We start from the raw sequence: 20,233 nt of genomic DNA, 5'->3' as shown, positions 1-20,233 counted from the left end.
CCTGCTTTGATCACCATTGAAGCATGTACAACTTGAGTCTTCTAGCCCCATATATATCTTGGATCCTCATCTGTCACTGCCTCATTCAAGTGAAGATTTAGGTTCTTCATTGATAACATTCCTGCTTCTGAATCTGACTCCATTTTAAGACCCTTTGTGTCCTTTTCGTGCTCTTCCTCTTCTCTTCTTGCCCTTTCTTTGTAGATGAACGACCTCTTTTTCGAGTCATAGGACTTGGAACTGTAGCTCGTGAAGTACTTGCCTTTTGCATTTGATGTTGGGGTTTATTTTTTAGGGGCTCTATGTGAACCACATGTGAACGAATGGACACACTCTGATTAGGAGCTAGTCGGGAAATTTTGAGCATGGCTTTGATTGGTTTTTTTGGAGTTCTCTCCTCTAAGGATAAACTAGGGATAGGTATCAAGACTACACAAGCATACTTTTCCGTAGTGATGAAGTTTTTCATCCGATAAAAGATGTGTGTCTTGCATGTGAGAAGGGAGATGTCACATATGAGGCTCCATCATTGATTAAAGACAAGGCAACAAAGATTGAGAAAAAAGAGATGATGGCTCGAATGTGGAGGCCTTAAAGAAACTTGCCAAACAAATATGCAAGTCTTGCTCTGCAGAGAAATTAATGTCCAAAGAATGGTTTTTTGGCAAAAAGGATAAAGATCATTGCATGGAAGATTGCATCATCTAGTAGGTCAAGCATGATGCAATAAAGAGTGCAATTGAATATTTGCTGGCAGAAAAAAATATTCCAATTATCCAATGTAAAATTGATCATAGCATTGTGAGGCAAATGGCATTAGCTTTACCATCAGCTAAACAGAAGGCTTGGATGCACAATTGGGTGAAGATAGAAGATGATGGATCTGAAATTACTCCTTCTATGGCAAGTGACATTTTGGAAAATGTGTATGCATATGCACAAAAAGTCATCAATAAGCACACTCTCAGAAAAGCAAAAACTTTGAACAAGGGCTTTTTTTTCATACATGAGATCATTTCAGAGTCTAGAAAGAGTGTTGAGTGCAAGGGAGTTTCATTGAATGATTTTTTGTCCGATGACACTGCTTGGGAGAGGCCTCAGCTTTTTTTTGTCTATGAAATATCACCAGATGACATTCGTCAACTCCTTGACAGAATATTACATACCACCATTGGTAGAGTGGGACTATGCAACATAGTCATATTTGCTGATAAAGATGACAAGGAAAAAATGTCTGCTACCCTAGAAAAGCAATATGGCAATGAACTTAAGATTTACAATGGTATATAGTCAAGAAAGAGGGACAAGAGAGAATGCGGTCTCAAGATAAAGAGTCTTGAAACCTCTTTCTTGTGCATGAAGAGCCCTTACAATGATCACTCCTTACAGAACAACATAAGAGGGAATGCAAAGAGATTGCAACTAGTGCTAGAAGAGCATGAAGCTCCAAGTCCCCTCCATTGTAACACAAATCACTATGAAATGCCAGCAAAAAGTGCTGATCTTTTAATTTTAGTATGATGGAAATTTTGCTGCCGCCCGGATGGGAAGTCACATTGTATCAAATGAGATATTTTTTTGAAGCTCTTATCAGAAAAGGACACCATGTAAACATTATTGAGAGCCCTGCTTTCTTGGAATACCTTGATACCATGGCTTCTCTCACAATAAAGTATGATAAGAAAGATCCGATCTCACATGAAGAGGATGTTGACATAGAGATGGCCATGTATGATGAGAGCAAGAAAGAGGATAAAAATGTTGAAAGCTCTAGATATGATAGTGAGGACACCAGCAATAGTAAGGAAGATGAAGGAGATGGATATGACATTGACCTTGCCTCAGAAGTTACATAAAAAGACCACGAAGATATCTAGAGGTATGAAAACTTATCCTTAATTTTCTTTATTTATTTAAAAGCCTTTTTTTAATTATAATTAATTTAAATTTTGAATCTCATAATTATTTTATCCTTTTATAGGAGGAGGAAAAGGAGGAGAATGAGGAGGACATAACTGATGTAGAGAATATAGGAAGCTCATCTCAAGAAAGCAAAGCTGCTCTGGCTATCCATCAGATGAGTCTAGAAAATAATCATACCTTGCAGCAAATGGAGAAGTCATTTCAAGTTAGGTTTCAAGTTCGAGAACAACCTCTTACTTTTCTATTCGATGAAGGGGACATTTCAATTCTTTTAAACTCCAAGAAAGAGGTAAATGACAATATCATAATAGCCATCCTCAGGTTTGACACAAACTTTTTCTTGACTTTATGCTTTTGTATTTCCATTGGATCAAATGAGCTAATATTTTTTTCTTTTTATTACAGTATGGTTTTAAAATAGCTTCCCCTATATATACAGAAATGTGCATATATGTCCGATCCTCTTGTTTCTAATGTACTTAGCAATAAGCAAAATACCATTGATGATGTTTTTAAGTGGTTGCAATGTGTTGATTCGACTGCGGCATGAGTTATCTTTATTGGATATCACGAGGAGTGAGTATCAATCCTTACTTAACTTATCTCTTACATTGTGGAGGACTATGTCAAATAATAATTATTCTTAATTGATAATGCAACTCGCATTGGAGCTTGGTGACTGTGGACATCTTAGCCAAGCAATGTTTCTTTGTCAATTCAATAGCATCTATCCATGGCAGTGTGTCAGAGTAAGTATAACCTACTTGTATCACAATTACTTTAATGAGATGCATCGTATGCAATGCGCACATTCATCTATGTTATCTATTTTGATGTGTAGATCGACTCAGAAGTTGGTAGGTGCTATAGATGCACTTATGCAAATGGAAGGTGACTTAGAAGATCAAATAGAGTATGTAACATGCCCCACAGCAAAGCAAAATGATGGCCATAGTTGTGGGTGGAGAGTTGGATATAACTGATTTTTGCTCGTTGCTCAAATTTTTAATTTGAGCGGCGGTGAAACCTCATTGTTGACATATACAGACTTGCATCTACATGCATTTATGCTCCATTTATGTCATCTACAATTAAGCCATTTATTGATAACATGGTGGAGCATCTAGAGGAAGCATTGGTTGCTATGCCCATAAGTTGTCCTAATGTAACCGCTGTATTAGACAAAATGGGGAGCTCTTTTGAGGTCAGGGTTAGAGAGGAGCCATCTTGATGGATGCACGGGGTAAGGACATCATGGCCTTCATGTGCTCTATAGTTGCTAACAACTACAGAGATTGCTTTATTCCATACAAAGAGCATCCAAAAAGGTTGGCTGATGACACCATCAATGTTGTTCACTCTAGGTATCCCAATCCCCCCAATGTTGAGTTCACAGATAAATGGGCAAAGTCAAAGATTGTTGTTATACTTGCCAATAAAAGATCTTCGCTTAAGAGGCATGCACTAGCCGAGCTTGCCAAGAGAGAGGGAGGTCAACCACCAAGGGGCCAGCCCCACACCACTTATAAGTGAGAGTGGAAGAAAGCAACGAAGGCAACGAAGGTGGACCCCAATCTGCATCACGTGGAGGCACGAAGGATCCAAATGGAGCAATATGGAAACGTGCATTTTGGAGTAGGGGGTGTTGAATCATGGGAGGCCTAATTTGTAAGTATTGATTTCAAATTATATTGGGTTTATGTGGTTTATTAGGAGGTTGTTTCTTTGTACTAACCCCTCTACAAATTGTGTCATCTTGCAGCTTGATACCATGGGCAGGTAACCTACTCTTGTCAAGATAGCCTACCATCGTGGACATCATAGAGGACATATATGCAGGCACTTCTATGATGAAGGCTTGATTACTAAGGAGCAATATATCCAGGCTACTGGAGCGCCCCCCCAAGTATTTAAAAGTACTTAAATAATGTCAATATTGTAAATAAAGATTTGATTTTTCATACATTGATACATGTTGTCCCTCGTTTACAAGCCCTTGGGGATATTCAAGAGGAATAAGGCGCAGATACTAAGGAGGAAGAAGGCGACGAAGAAGGGAGCGAGGACACGGATGACTTAGATTAGTCGTAGAAGTAGTGCTAGCTACTCTTTTTTGTACTTGAAACCATTGGCATGGCTTCATGTCTCTCTAGTATATACACTCCTCTTATTTTTTGTACTTGAAGCCAGAAGACGTGGCTTGGCTTTGTGCTATATGTACATACAAGAACTTTTTGGGCTATGAATTAATATACACTCCTTTGTTTTTTTGGCTTTCAATTTCCTTGTGCAATTTTCTATCAGTGAATGCCTTATGAACTAAACGTTTTGGAGTTGTAATGTTTTATTCGAAATTGTAATCATCGGTTGTAGATGTGCTTAGAATCGTGCTAATTAAAATGCCAACCATGCTAATTAAAATGCAGTTGGCTGTAAGAATTGAGTTGCACACTGTGGAAATGGGATTCTTGTAATTACACAGCATACACAACATTCTATTCAACCACACAAAATTTTGCTTTTTAAAAAAAAATAATTTTGCAGAGTGTCTATTGTTAGAACAAATTGATGAAGATATACCTATGTTTGTGTGTGCTTGTGTGTCCATGTGTGTGACCACCTATGTGGTGAGTGTGCCTGTAGTAGGTCTGATTGATGATGTGTCAGTCAATAGGTGTGAGTGTGGAAGGTTCTACTGGATGATTGAGAGATTCATGGAGAGATCAGTGGAGTGATTTGTGGATCTAGGATGCTCTCTCTTGAGCTCACATACATTGTATCACTGGCCTATATATTGGTACTTCCTCTCATGAATAAAGAACACTTTCTCCTTCATTATTGATCTCATCATGTTTTCCTTTTAGTTCCTTCATTTGGTATCAGAGCCACATCCTCCTTGAACTTCTAGCCTCCATTTTTTGCCATGTGTCATCACCTCCTTCATCTTCTCCATCTTCTTCCATATTTCCTCCCTTCTCTCCAAAATTTGCAAAGCTTGGTTCTCCTACCACACGCGACCATTTTTAGAATGCTGTCAGCAGTAGACTCCTTTATAAGGGCGAACCTATAGCAGCAAGCATTTAGATAAAAATGAGCTACATGCGTCGTGCCACCACTATTTCTATCCGTCGATCAATCGTGCAATTCCAAAGATAGAGAATACACTTCTCTAATTCCTTCCAACCACAATTGGTCAATGGTATAAGGTGTCTTGGGTACAAGTCTGAGACCATTTGGTCCATAACTAAGGAGAATTTTGCAAAAATACAGTAGCTCTTCACATCAGCGTTTTTGAATGAAATCATGTACCATTTCGCTCATGCTTCATACTGGAAACTCTCCTCAGTAGTAGCTTTCATTGTGCTATAAATGCCCCTTTGTTGCTGCTCAAGATAGTTCAAATCGGATCCTCCAGTTTCTATTTGCTCAATTTGGGGATAACTCAGAAATCTTGGTCAAAGCTTGACTTTTCTAGAAGTTTGTCATTTTAAAAAATTTCTTCTATATGTGTTTCAATTGCTTGAAGTGATAGATCTTGAATTGACTGAGTATTGACTTCAATATGGACCATGGAAGTATCATGGTATTTTTCATATTGAAGTGGCTTATAGTCAAAAATTTGACTATCTTTATGAAAACTATGCTTTGCATGATGAATGCTTGCTTCAACAAAGATAAAGCAAGTATATTCTATGATGATGATCTTGTGATGACATGGATGTTGGCTATGTATGAGCTTCAATGTATAAGAATAGACACTGCCCTTGTTCTTCTGACAAGTAAGACCCTCTTCATCTTCAATCTATTTGAAGGCTTATGGTATGCAAGAAAGATCAAAGAGCAAAGGAGTTACAACATTGGCTATACCAAGAACCTCTCCAATGACAATGAACCTCACACTATGGTAGCTTGGAAGAGAAGAAGGAAAAGGACAAGATATGCCATCAAAGGGGGGTATTTCCCACATCTTCAATTTAGAATTTTTGTGTGTGTGGTCAATAAGGGTTCTTTGCCTTGGGATGTCCCCCTGAAAAGATTGTATTGGGTTTTGTAAGGGTTGCTAGTCATTTTATCAAGAAACCTCCAAGAGAGATCGTAAACCAAGGACCAAAATTGGAGTAAGATCATGTTGGAGCTAGGGTGTCCAAATGAGTCTCCTACCAATGCAACTTAGAGTGAGTCTAGGTTGAGATCATGTGTGTTGCCACCAGAGGTGGGAAAGCCATGAAGTCTCCCATAGACTACTCCTAGGGGTCAAGGTCATCAATTTGTGGGGGGGTGTTAGAACAAATTGATGAGGGTATACCTATGTTTGTGTGTGCTTGTGTGTCCATGTGTGTGACCACCTATGTGGTGAGTGTGCATGTAGTAGGTCTAATTGATGATGTGTCAATCAGTAGGTGTGAGTGTGGAAGGTTCTAGTGGATGATTGAGAGATTCGTGGAGAGATCAGTGGAGTGATTTGTGGATCTGGGATGCTCTCTCTTGAGCTCACATACAATGTATCACTAGCCTATATATTGGTACTTCCTCTCATGAATAAAGAACACTTTCTGCTTCATTGTTGATCTCATCATGTCATCCTTTCAGTTCCTTCATCTATAAGCACGTTTATAAATGCGTCTTTCTATTTTTTTTAAATTTCTACATATCATCTAATAGTGCCTCTATAGGCGCATCTATATGCACATCTATCTATTATATAGATGCGCCTATAGACGTGGGTCTATAGATGTGCTAATAGATGTGCAAATAGACTTCCCCTAAGTTTTTTTTAAAGTTAAGAAAACGCGTATGTCTGCTCTCTCTCTCTCTCTCTCTCTCTCTCTCTCTCTCTCTCTCTCTCTCTCTCTCTCTCTCTACTACTACTACTACTACTACTACTACTACTACTACTACTACTCTAAAATTCTTCAAATTAAAATTTAAGTATCTACCCTTTAAATGCCCTACCCTCTAGCTCTTACTACCCCACACTTTGTACATGACATACCACTCTGGTCTTGATCTCTACAATCCCTTTCATCGTTGTGGCTGCCACCTTCCCAAATGCCTCGGGCTTCGATCCCCTCCCCTAGCCAAACCTCTCAATTACCCTCATTCTCCTCCTATTTAAACCCCCTCTGGTACGCACACCCCCTCATGCACTCCCAGTTCCTCCCCAACCCGATACCCAATGCCCACTACATGTCTGCCCACAACCTCCGCTCACCTCTCCTACAGTGTGAACCCTTGCTCCCACAATCTTCTTTCATGGGCCGCCTCCTCTAAACTATGTTGTAGTACTGCCATCCCTCCTATGTATCCTATTACCCTCTACCCTATGGAACATACCCTACCTCTGCTTAGCTATCTCCCTCCCTCCGCGGCCGCTTCCCCCACCCACTATTCCTCATTGGACATGTTGATTCTAATGCAATACCTATAGCCTACCATGACGTTTGATTCCACACGCTCTTCCTGCTCTAGTACGAGTACGATTTGAATAGTGCATTGCCATCGAATCGCTCCCTCGTTCATCTAAAAGGACTCACAGGTCCCCATTATCAAGCTCCTCATTATCAAGTTCCCCTCTTATTATCCGCATTTATTTACTTTAGTATTTTATCAAGCCACCCCCCTCTCTTTTGTAAATTTTCTCTAGTAAATTGTCTCTAATATATAGTTTTTAGTAAATACATATTCTGTAGTAATTTTTCCTCTATATATAATTTAGTAATTCCCCCGCCGCCTCCTCTCCCCCTCTATTTATATGTATATATATATTTTTCTCTCCAACCCCCTTTTATATATTCCCCCCTTTTTTCCCTCCTTTACACTATATCCCTCCCCCCTCTACATTCCCCTCCTTTTTCTTCCTCTAAATTCCCATTAGATTTATGCTCTTATATCCCCCTTTTTTTCTTTACTTCTTTCTTTCAAAAAACCACTCCTTAGTCTTTCATTTGTAACATCCCCTTGTTTCCTTCCAATCTCTACTCTTCAAACTATTTCCTTCCAATCTTTCCTGGGCACCTCTTCTTTCTAGCTACCTTAGAAAAAACCCCCTCTAAAACTTTGTTCACCTCATTCTCCCCTTTATATATCCCATTAAAATTTTCCCTTTATTAATTGCCCCAAGTAATTGTTCTTACCCTCCATTGTTTATAATTGAAATTTTCTTTTCCTATACAGTTCCACACAACCACTCAACCTAACCATGTACCTTATACACTCTACCTAATCCACACTTGAACAAACCCATCTTTTTTACTTAAATTTTTACATCATGCTGGTTAAGTTTATGGCTAAGCTTCTAATTTATTGTTACCCCAATAACAAGAGAGGAATGTTTATGACACCTATCTTCCCAACTTAAGTTAACCTGGTTCTTATCATGTTTTCTTGTTGCATGGTGACATGTATGCAGATTCTCCTCTTCAGTAAATGAGATACTTGTCAAGACTTCACTAGCTGTACTTTTGTTTGCAGATAGTTTTTTAAACATTATTGGCATTTCTTTCCAAATAAACTCTTACCTTCTCGTAAGTGGACCCTGATCCCAGAATGTCGACTACCTGAAGGATTCAACACTTTTGTAACAACTTTTGTTTTATGAACACCCATGTAATAAATAATTTTTAATCCACCCTTATCTGAGCTTCGTGTGCCTTGTTGTTAAAAGGTTTTATATTTTAAACACACACACACACACACATGAACACTTCCTCAACTATGAATTAATATTTTATGTACCCCCATGAAATCTTTCCTTTACACTTTTTTTAAAACCCCCCCACATACCAAGCCCACTAATACCTCCTCTAATCCCTTCTCAACCCATGAATGCATTCGCTCCTTACTCCACTTGTGACTTAAACTTCAATTGTGGCTAATAAAACTTAAAATTAAATAAAAATCTAAGAATCCATATGGTTGTCTATATTCCCAGATAGAGCGATAACAAGCTGGGGAAAATAGGCATTACCTGTCTACCCAAATGTAACTATGATGTTCTAACACCTACTTTGTTTGAATGGTGGTAGAGGTAAGTGGACCCTGACCTCGGAATCTAAACAACTTGAGGATTTGACATCTTTTTTCAATATTATGTTTATCAAACTCAATATTATTAAAAATTCTTAATTTTGATCAAAAGTTTTGCACACTCTAGTTGTATTTTTCAACTTAGATGTCAAAAACATTTTTTCCTTATATGTTTCCCTTTTTAAACTTTTGATGGAATTAATTGCATGGCTCAATTATTCATGGGATTTTTAAATCTTCACACACACACACACACACACACACACAATTTCACTATTATCTTAATCTACAAAGGCACATGCCCCCCCGGCAACGGAGCAACTCCTTCTGGGTGATAGCTTCTCACTTGGATCTTTCTCCCATGATGTATTGCAATTTTGAGACTCTTACAAAGTTTGAGACCTACATGGTGATTGAGGTTTCTACTCTTAAAACTATGTAAAGTTTTATGGGTCATATCTATTACCTCTCATAGGTGTGTACTTATAATTCTTCCTCCTTTTTTCTATAAGCCATAGGAAAACCTTGGTGATGTATGCATTTTTTTAATAATGAAACCTTATTCCTCTCTTAAAGTTCTTAAAATTGGATCATAAGATGCCTATGTATCCACTTATTGGTGATAATTGGTTCTAACTTTCCCCCCCAAACCTTTTTCCCCCACCTCCCCTCGCCACCCATATGCATACACACCCACACACATATAGGAACTACTTTTGTTCCCACCTTCCCTTGCAAAAACTTTATAACCAAATCATTAATAAGCATTCAAGGTTCCCCCTCCCCCCTCCCTTCTTCCCTTGCAATGCTACTAAGTCATGTTTTATAGCACCTTGAAAATTTTTTGGCTTCCCCTCCAATTTGTTTTTCTTTTTTTAATTTTGGCCCCTAAAATGAAAATTTTTTTGGTTATCTATATGTATTTCCTTGATAACGATTATGCACACACTTACTCTCCCTTATTAGAGTTCCTTCATAAGCTAGAACACTCCCCAACCCCCCGCCACACTCTTCCCATTTAGTTACACATATTGTTAAGATGTTTACTTAATTTCCTACTTGTATATTAATATTATTACTATGTTATAGTCTATTATAAGACCTACACTCGAGAGTATTTTTTGCTTAATTTAATATAATAGTTAGGTCTAACCCCCTTTTTTTGCCCCTTAAGGGTTTTTATTGTTATGCATACTCTATTAAATATATATACATGATGCTTTGGTACTTATTATAAGAGCCTAACCTAACTACATAAAAAACCACAACTCTTAAATTTTAAGTACATCACTAATTTCCCATGCACCACCTCACTGCAACCCTTTCCTTTCTCAACTATCATCGTTTTCTTGGATGTTTTGATACAGGTCTCCTCCTATATCTATGAGCAAATTCTCTCATTGTTTACCTTCTCTTAATTTCCTCACCCTTAGACTAGTATTGCAACAATGGCCTCAAACTCTTAGGTGTCTATTTTCTTCTCACTATTCCGCTCCCCTTCATTTTCCTCCTTCATCGTCGTTGTGATTATGAGCTAGATTTGTGCCTTTCTCTATAGCATCTTCTTGTTTGTACCTTGCTACATGTGCTCACTTTTCTACCTACCTTAGTCATCACCATAGTTGCCACTTAACTTGTCACTACTTTCTTTTGATGTGCCTCCTTCTTCTCCTCTATGCATTCAAAGGAAGTCCTTCCAGCCACATTGAATTATCTGCATATGGAAAAACCTTTTTACCAAGGTTCAAGATCCTTTTCCTTTGATCCACTCGGGTTCTGTGTGGCTCTTGGGCTCTTCATGACTTTGCCTTCTTCTTACACCTAAGCGTCTCCTAACAATGAGATTGTAGACTCCGTTTTTGCTTGTATTGCTCTCAAGAGGGTCACTCATCATATGTAACCCTATCACATGAGTTCAACAGAAGGATATTTTTTATTTCTAAAATTTACAGAAATAAATATACATAAGGGACTATTTAAAATAGTTTTGGGAAAAATTTACAGATTTGTATAGAAAAGGGGTACATTTTATAAATGAAAATTTTACAGATAAGGGATTTTAGAAATAGGCCTTGAACGCATGTGGTATAGAGGGTTTATACATAGTGAACCCCATGAGGTATTGCTTTCATTCATGATACTCTATAGCTTCACCTCCTTGCTCGCAATTCTCAATTTGTCTCCTCTCTTCATCCCCTTGCTCTCCTCTTTGCTACATTCTTTCGCACATGCTCTCTTCATCACTTTGATCTCTCTACTCTTTCACACTCACGTCTCTCTTCATGCAGCTTGAACCCAATCTTCCCTTTGCTTTCTAGCTAGCCCATGTTGCGATTGTGATTATCTTTCCTTTGCTTCGTAGCTAGCCCGTGCCGCCATTGTGATTATCTTGCCTCCTCTATTGGTCGTAGAATATTATCACCTCCACTTACTTGTTCCTTCTATAAACTCATCGCCATCTTTGTGGTTTCTTTACTCATGCTATTGTACGTAGCACCTTTCTGATGACCCTTCATTATGCCAGCCTTATTTACATTGCTTTCTTGATTCATGGCCTCTCCCCACTGGAGTTGTTGTTTGAAATCTGTGTGGTTCATTAACGACATGCTTTTTGTGAAGCTTCCATTTTCTACCTCCTTTGATGGTGTTGTGGTTGTGCTGTACTAAGCGACATTTCCCAAGTCCCAAAAATCCCTTCTCTTCAACTTGTGCTAGCTCTACTCCTCTTCTACTTGCTAAGCTGCCCTTCATGGTGGCAACATTCTCAAGTTCTCTTCTTTGCCATTTGTTTTTTGTGTCTACTCTGTTGCTCCTCTCTTGTTGTTCTACAAGCCTATGGCCTTCTTGCATTGGTTGCCTTCTACTTTTTCATCTCTCTCACAATGAAATTCCTTTCATCCCACAAACTTTATTGGTTAGTGTCAATCAATGTACGTTCCTGCCTCATGTTTACTTCTTTCACTGAGCTGCCTACCTCCTTTGCCTCTCTCTCTTTTTCTTCTATCTCCTTGTGTGCTTTCCTTTACTATCTCACGCTTTCGTATGTGTGCTCACCAAGGCTCGACAATGACTCCTCTGCACCTTCATCGTTCTAGGTGCCTCTCTCTCTCTCTCTCTCTCTCTCTCTCTCTCTCTCTCTCTCTCTCTCTCTCTCTCTCTCTCTCTCTCTCTCTCTCTCTCTCTGTCTCTCTCTGTCGCTCTCTCTGTGTCCCTCAGTCTCTCTCTCTCTCTCTCTCTCTCTCTCTCTCTCTCTCTCTCTCTCTCTCTCACTTCCTACACCTTCCTCTCTTTTTCTTAGAGGTACCCTGGCCCCCTTCTCTCTCTCTCTCTCTCTCTTTCCTGGTTTTCTTATATATTCCTTAATTTCTCTTTAATTTTATATTTTCTTAGTATGTTCCCTACTTCTCTTTGTTTTCCCTAATTTTCCTTATTTATTTTCCCTTAAGAAAAAAAACACCCTATCTCCATTTTTTTTAATAATTAAACTTATTTATTCAAATTGTTGTAGCTTTCTTCACCCTAGAGACCACATTTATGCATAGCTTTGAAAGGAGACTTATTACATGAACAAAAGAACAAAAATAAAGGATCCTACAGTTGACAGATGAGTTTTTCTTCAACCCCGATGATCAATGAACTACCACCAAAATAGAGATTAGCTAGCTTATGAGGTGAGCCAAAAATAGAAGATGACTTACCCAAGTAGGACCTTTAGCATGCTTATGAGCAATATAGCAAGCAAGCGTATGGAAAAAGAACCAATACAACATTGTAAATAGTGTTGAACTTATTAAAGATCCTTGCACATGCACAAATTTCACATTTTTGAATTCTTCCTGTCTAGGGTGAATCTAGATACCAATATCACCAACTATCAATGTTTTAAGACCATCATGCAATAGTCCCACTAGTTTGGATTCCAAATTTTCAATCCAATTTAGTTTACAAAAAATCAAGAAAAAGTTATGGAGTGTGCCCTCGAATGGGTGTGCATAAATTTAGCATAACATTGGAGTGGTGAAGAAAGCTACAACATTTGTGAGATTGGCGTCACATCTTTTAACTCCAATAGTTCCTAGATTTTTTATTCTTTAAAGAGGTATTTTTTTCATGTAATAAAGTCTCTTTACAAATAGTGTGGATATGTGGTTTTTGGGGTACATCATGTGTGATCTTGGCATCACATATTTCAATTGCAATAATTCCTAATTTTTTTCTCTTAAGAAAGATTTTTGTTCATATTCTAATAAGTCTCATTCTAATATAGTTTGGACGTGTGCTTTTTAGAGTGCATATATATGGCATCAATTGATTGCATTTATTATGGACAATGCTAACATGTAACTTGCGTTGCATAATAGTTTTGAAATTCTAATACTTGTTAAGCTAAATTACATTGTCTGGTTTATTTGGGGTTACGGTTTATATATAGCTAACCACTAGCCATACACTTAAAGGACCATATTGCAAAATGCCAAGGCCTTTTTGAGAAGAAAACTATTTATAGTTACTATATACTAAGAATTATACCTTCTCAAGTTCCTTTCAAGACACACTCACCAACAGAACATCAAAATCTTAACCTTACAAAGTATTGTCTTCCAATCACATCAAGAAGGTGTTATATCATATGAACGTCATGTACTAAATTGTAGGCCTGGCTTTCTCAATTTCACACTTCCTGTACCCAATTTTCCTGTTTTAATTTTTTGAGTTCCAAAAGAAGATGTTCTAGAACCTAAAAGGACATTGACTACATGATGCTCAATAAAAGCCTTTCCAATACTGAATCTTTTGATGTCTGATCAGTGCATCTTTCATCTCCATTTAATCCTGGAAACGAATAAAAACAATTTGTTCTCTTGAGTGTGAGAATACTAGCCTCCTGAGGTTTTGCATTATATGCTATGAGAAAGAGATTTCATAGTACTTTAAAGACAATAACTGGCCTTGAATTTGGACTATACAAACTTGTGGTTAATTTGTGTGCCCACAAATTCCTTGGCCAGTTAGACTTCATTAACCTCTGAGCACTAGATTGCCCATGAATTGGACCAATCTTAAGTGCAAGCTGACGTCTAATGTTAGTGAATTGAAGCTTTTGAGAAATGATCTTCAAAAGTAAAAAGAGAAGGTTTTCTTGAATCATAAAATTTAAGGGTATGCAATTTCTTTACCTATAAAGAAAAAGTTAAAGATTTTCTAGATGTGACATTGCAAAAAAGACACATTATTTGCAAATATTTTATACTAGTATAAGGAGCTAGGTCTACATTTTAGGAGCTGACGTCTAATGTTAGGTGAATTGTAGCTTTTGAGAAATGATCTTCAAAAGTAAAAAGAGAAGGTTGTCTTGAATCATAAAATTTAAGGTTATGCAATTTCTTTACTTATAAAGAAAAAGTTAAAGATTTTCTAGATGTGACATTGCAAAAAAGACACATTATTTGCAAATATTTTATACTAGTATAAGGAGCTAGGTCTACATTTTAGGATTAGGCCTAGGAGAGTGGTGGAGAAGTGATTAAATTTAGTAGCACAAAATCTGCCCCATTCGAGGTTATAACCAATGCTATTACATGAAAAGTTATTGTATGAGGCTTACTTGCCTCGCATGCTTGCCCATAATGGTGTAATTGTATTAGGGCAAGATTTAGATTTTGAGTGGTATTGATGTATAATTTTGTTTATTGCCAAAATATTAAGTAGTGTAACTCTCCTTATTTGAATGTGTGAGTTTGCACATTAATAGTGAAGACTGTTTAATTGCACAATGTGTAGAAAGAATTCATGAAAATGCCACCAAGGAGGTAATAAGAAATGGCCACATGTAGACGGTTTCACACTTAATGGAACAAATGTGGCAGTAACTAACTTGCAACTGGCTAAGCAAATGTGGCCACATAACAAGCTATCATCCCACTCTGTAGAGCTTTGGCATAGGCTTGTGTAGGTCTTCCGATGGCATTGAGAGGAGGGGAGCATGCAAGCAAAGAAGCAAAGCAAAGTCATATGGACCGTGACCGCTTTAACAAGGCCTTAGGTGGCTGAGGGAACTAGTAGGTAGCAAGGAAGTGTATCAATGTAGGGTCTCTAGAGGAGCAGGAGGAGGATGATCATCCCATGCCTGAGAGCCCTAAGTAACTCAAGGCAAGATTGGAGGGCACATATGATGCTAGCGGAAAACCTTTTTCCAACTAGTCAAAATAAAGGCACTCTCCAAGTGAGCCTCTTGTTGCATCTCAAAACATAGTGTGAGGGTTTTTACACAAAATAACTCAAAATTTGAACCGGTATTTTAGAGGTGGTGTGGAATCTTTTCAATTTCAGCCGTCCAAAATACAATGAAGGACGGTTATTCCCGAGCACTAGGGCACGCCATTGCAGATACAATTTGTCATGTGTGTGTGTGAGAGAAGGGTGATGGAACCCATCATCCATGAAAAGCAGGCCAGAGCCACCCAAAAGAAAAGGAGCAAAAAAAGCTGCAATCACGGATGTCTCGAGCCGTAAATCGTCTTCTTCTTCCCGTTCTTTTGGATGTTTCTCGTCTTCTTTTCGTTGCTGATTCTTCACGTTTTCTCCATTCCAAACTTCTTGTTAGCTTGCTAGCTTCCTGGCTATGGAGTCCATTCGTTGCCGTTGCTGATTCCACTTCTCCACGCTCATTTTCTCTTCGAGCTTGCTAAGCTTGCAGCTAGCTTCCTTGCTATGGCGCCCATTCGTCTTCTGCACCTTCTCCTGTTGCTCTGCCTGCTTCATTCTTGCTGCAGCAGTAGTTTGATTTGGCCCTTGCCTGAACTCGTCTCCAATGGGTCCTCCTTCTCCTCCCTTACCATCTCCCCTAACCTCCTCTTTCTTAGCCCCTCCCCTCTCCTCCAAGAGGCCTTCCTCAGATACCACGACCTCATCTTCCTCCATCATGTCGATTCCAATGCCTCTGCCTCGCTCCTCTCTCTTGAGGTCCAGGTCGCTTCCCTTGACGAGACGGTGAGACTCTTCACGTGCCAGCACAAAGATTGTGTGCGCGTGCGTGTTCGTGTGTGTATTTGTGTGTTTGGGTGGATGGTTCATTTCCGTCCTTGATTCATGCATTTGCGCCCTCCTCTCCGTTCACTGCACAGCTCATACTCGTAAGCTGCATACGGACTACGTTACATTTCTTGATCTTGTGCGAAGCAATGGATTTGCCGATTCGTTTCCAAACTTGATGCTGTGCGATATTGTCATGAACAGCTGCGCTTCGGAGTAGATGAGTCGTACTCTCTCGCGGTGCCTGATCCCAGAAATTCTTCCTCTGCTTACATTCAGGTGGGTGGCCAACGCCATACTTCCATATCCATGCTTAACTACATTTCGGTTCCATGTACGCGGCATTGACGTTGAAGCGGTATCACCTATGTTTCATGTAGGCGAATACTGTTTATGGAGCTTTGCGTGCGCTTGAGGTAATGGCCAGCATCTCATTGGTTGCATCGCCTTATAATGTCCCAAGCTTAGTTAACGCTTGCTAGATCGGAATCGTAAGCATCAACTCCATTTAACAGTCCTTCCTCAGAAAAATATAACTTCTGGGCGGGGATTCATGTGCTTGGGCAGACCTTCAGTCAACTTTGTACTTTTGATTTTATATCTCGAACTGTACAAGTGCACAGCATTCCTTGGTCCATCTCGGATGCGCCCAGGTTCCCTTACAGAGGACTTCTGATAGGTGCGCATTTGAGATTTAACGCACTCTGCACCTTCAGATAAACAAGATAAACAGTCTTTCAAGTGTTTGCAGCATGTAGCGGAAACGAAATGGTTTTTAAGGTGCCACTATCATTCGACCACAGTCTAAGCGTTGCCGCTAATGATTATGGCTGTTGCAGATACCGCCCGCCATTACCAACCGTTAATGGTTATTAAGAAAGTGATCGACGCAATGGCTTATGCAAAACTTGTAAGTGAGGCCTACCTTTTCAAGCCAGCTTCCGCACGGAAATGGGACGGAAATGAGAGGACGATTGGTTCAAGTCTTTTGTGAAGTGGGTCAGCTTTCCCAGATTTCCATTCATCGTCACTGTGCTGAAGCATTGTTGTGACGGAAAGGGCGGGCGGGGATTACATCTGCGAAGGAAAAGCTAATGAGCATTAATTCCAGCCTTAATTTGATCCATAGTTTTGTTTGGGCGTCTTGCAGAATGTTTTGCACTGGCACATTGTGGATACCCAATCGTTCCCACTGGAGATCCCGTCATATCCGAAATTGTGGGAGGGCTCCTATTCGGATATGGAGCGCTACACTATGGAAGACGCAAAGGATATCGTCGAGTGAGTATACAGGATAACGTTCCGGGTATTCGTTTCACTTGGATGATGGATCTATCGATCTTCGAGTGATTTTGCGGAGATTTGCTATTGCAGATACGCACGAAAAAGAGGCGTGAACGTGATGCCAGAGCTCGATGTTCCAGGCCACGCAGCATCGTGGTAATCGCTTTGCAGACCTTTTCTTTGTCCTTCCTATCACTACACTGGCAAGAGCATCTGTTCGTTCTCCCTACAATTGTTTAGAAGATCTCATATAATCAATCAATGCCGCGAGTATCACTATCACTAGAGTTAACAAGCACTAGCATTGTTTATAAGACCTCATATACTCAATGGCTGAATTTGTTTTCATACGAGTATTACCAATTTTTTGGCATACAAATTGTTTGAGGGAATCTCCTAGGTCTTCTCCCACTTTTTTTTTATAACTTTGTTTTTTTTTTAAATGTTGTAGCGGTCTTGGTTATCCAACCAAAGCTCTCACCTTCTCCCACTTTCTTTTTAACTTTGTTTTTTATTCGTGTAGGGGTGTTGGTTATCCAAAGCTGTGGCCCTCCCCCAATTGCACACAGCCACTCGATGTGTCTAGGAATTTCACCTTCCAAGTTATTAATGGCATCATATCTGGTGAGTCTGATCTCAAAAAAGAATTAATTGCCCCCTTTCTTGATCAAATGTGGTGATTTTTTAGCATTTGATTAGTCTCTCGGTATTGTTTGAATTTTTGGTAGCATTGCATGGAAAGGTTTCTTTTCGACTCCCCTTTAAATAGTCTACTCATTAGTCACGTGCCCAAGTTTTCACATATCCAACTCCAATAATTTAGTCTATATGAAAGAGATGCATTTTGCATAGCTACACACCACATCCAACACATGGGAAGGGTGCTAGAGATGGGGATGCATGCATAATGAATATGCCTACTCACTCCCACGCCATGGCTTTACCATGGGGAAACACACTAGTAACAATAAAGGGAGTCCTTTTTAAAAACCAAATGTGGCACCACTTGTGTGATGTTGCCCCTGGGTCTTGCAGATTTCTCCAAAACCTTTTCATTTGACTTTGTCCACATGGGCGGAGATGAAGTTAACACCTGTAAGATTCTCTTCATCTCTTCACACCTTTTTCTCTTGAATTGCACAAATTGATGTGTCCGTATTACAAAACTATAGAGTATACTCATGAAAACCAAGCTTTTTCTCCCATCTGTGTGTAGCTTGTTGGAGTCAAACATCCCATATCAACAGTTGGTAATAGATCTTCTTCCTTGGCTAAGATAATTTCAGCATTTCAATAAACATAAGTAGAGCTTAGCTCCAATGATGTGTAAACTTCGATGTTTGGACTTGCTCCTTTCTAAATCAGCTCCTCCCCCCTTCATACAACATCCACATTCTAATCATTTTTGTAATATTGCATAGTGCAGGTTGCAAAAGCATAATTTCACTGGCTTTGATGCATATCGAAATTTTGTTTTGGAAGGAGAATCAATAAGCATATCCCATGGATATACACCTGTGAACTGGTAAATCGATTTGAAAATTGACATGTTGTGGTATGATATGCTTCCCTTTAACATGTTAGTTATAAATTCTCTAAGGTGAGGCTTTCTTGATTAGGGAAGAGCCCTTTGACAACTTTGGCTCACAACTCAACAAAAAAACAATCATTCACAATTGGTCTCTCTCTCTCTCTCTCTCTCTCTTTCTCTCTTCCTTTTATGCACTCATTTTATCAACATTATTGTTGCATACACTAGTTACTATTTTTTCTCCCATCATGCTTTTTGATCATCAATATGCTTTGTATCACAATGGCAGGCTTCAAGCTGGCATTGCACCAAAAGTGGTGAAGGCAGGGTTTAGGTGTATCGTGAGCGATCAAGACGTATGGTACTTAGACCATTTGAATGTTACATGGGACAAATTTTATATGAATGAGCCTTTGACAAACATAACAAACCCAAATGAGCAAAAGCTAGTTATAGGAGGAGAGGTGTGCATGTGGGGTGAGACAGTCGATCCATCCGACATTGAACAAACGATTTGGCCCCGAGCGGCTGCTACTGCAGGTAGCCCTCTAATTACACTTAGCATGGTCAAAGTCTTATGGATATGTCTTACTATTGTTTTGATGTTAACAAGGGCATGCTTGTATCATCCAAGTCACCATTCTATTATGATAGGCAAGTTGTCTGCTTTTGCAGTAGTGCTCCTACATAGATGTATGCAAGTGCAACACATAGTGGGTAGTAATTCTTATTTACAGTTGCTTATTGGTTTAAACATTTGTTAATATGTGGAAGAGCGGCTATGGACCAATGTGCAAAGAATTGCAAAGGACCCAATGGAGGCGTTGCCAAGATTACAGTACTTTCGGTGCCTATTGAACCAGCGTGGCATTGCAGCAGCTCCTGTTAATGGCACTGGACGTGAAGCACCCATTGGACCTGCTTCTTGCTACTTGCAATGAACTTATAATCTTTATTATTAACATCTTCACTCTCTCTCTCTCTCTCTCTCTCTCTCTCTCTCTCTCTCTCTCTCTCTCTCTCTCTCTCACACACACACACACACATACACAAACATGCGCACACAGACACGCACGCATGCTCACACACGTGCGTGTGCACATGCATGCATGGATGGATGCTTGCAGACATGCATGAGTAGACACTAATGTAGACACAGACATAGGTGAGCACGTGTGCATGTGCACACACACAATGAAATAAGGTGCGCATATGGAATTATTAAAACAAGGAACTAGTTACTTTTTAAGTATACCTTATTTGATATGGAACAATAAGAGCTATTCTTACCTTGATCTTAACTTATTATGTGTAGTTTTTACACAATGATATAATTGATTTGTTCCTTATTTTTTTCTCTTTCACTAAATTAATAGATCCACTTATGGGTGACTCGGGGCATTGAAAAGAGCTTACTAAGAAGAGTATATAATGAAA

At 39.1% G+C, this 20,233-nt stretch overlaps 1 protein-coding gene across 1 annotated transcript; it reads left to right on the top strand.

Moving 5' to 3' along the window:
• Nucleotides 1-15,452: 15,452 nt before the first annotated feature.
• On the top strand, nucleotides 15,453-20,022 carry LOC147887029 (beta-hexosaminidase 3-like). The gene is made up of 14 exons (XM_087394182.1): nucleotides 15,453-15,939; nucleotides 16,186-16,260; nucleotides 16,362-16,397; nucleotides 16,549-16,660; nucleotides 16,821-16,891; nucleotides 17,132-17,262; nucleotides 17,356-17,421; nucleotides 17,789-17,889; nucleotides 18,301-18,360; nucleotides 18,482-18,515; nucleotides 18,692-18,790; nucleotides 18,885-18,944; nucleotides 19,086-19,336; nucleotides 19,571-20,022. The coding sequence occupies exons 1-14, from the start codon at nucleotides 15,661-15,663 to the stop codon at nucleotides 19,735-19,737; spliced, it is 1,542 nt and encodes a 513-aa protein (XP_087250308.1). The 5' UTR covers nucleotides 15,453-15,660; the 3' UTR covers nucleotides 19,738-20,022.
• Nucleotides 20,023-20,233: the final 211 nt, after the last annotated feature.

This window comes from Dipteris shenzhenensis, chromosome 23 (genome assembly GCF_047967505.1).
Source record: "Dipteris shenzhenensis isolate YYH24624 ecotype China chromosome 23, Dip_SZ_1.0, whole genome shotgun sequence".
In the NCBI taxonomy this organism is placed as follows: Eukaryota; Viridiplantae; Streptophyta; class Polypodiopsida; order Gleicheniales; family Dipteridaceae; genus Dipteris; species Dipteris shenzhenensis.
This window is presented reverse-complemented; position numbering and strand designations above follow the sequence as displayed.

What these genes read in the sequence shown, in the direction of transcription:
- LOC147887029 (XM_087394182.1), top strand. Translation starts at nt 15,661, where the DNA reads ATGGCGCCCATTCGTCTTCTGCACCTTCTCCTGTTGCTCTGCCTGCTT. An exon ending in TTACAGAGGACTTCTGATAG is followed by an intron (nt 16,661 to 16,820) that starts GTGCGCATTTGA and finishes TGGCTGTTGCAG; the next exon opens with ATACCGCCCGCCATTACCAA. An exon ending in CGGAGATGAAGTTAACACCT is followed by an intron (nt 18,361 to 18,481) that starts GTAAGATTCTCT and finishes ATCTGTGTGTAG; the next exon opens with CTTGTTGGAGTCAAACATCC.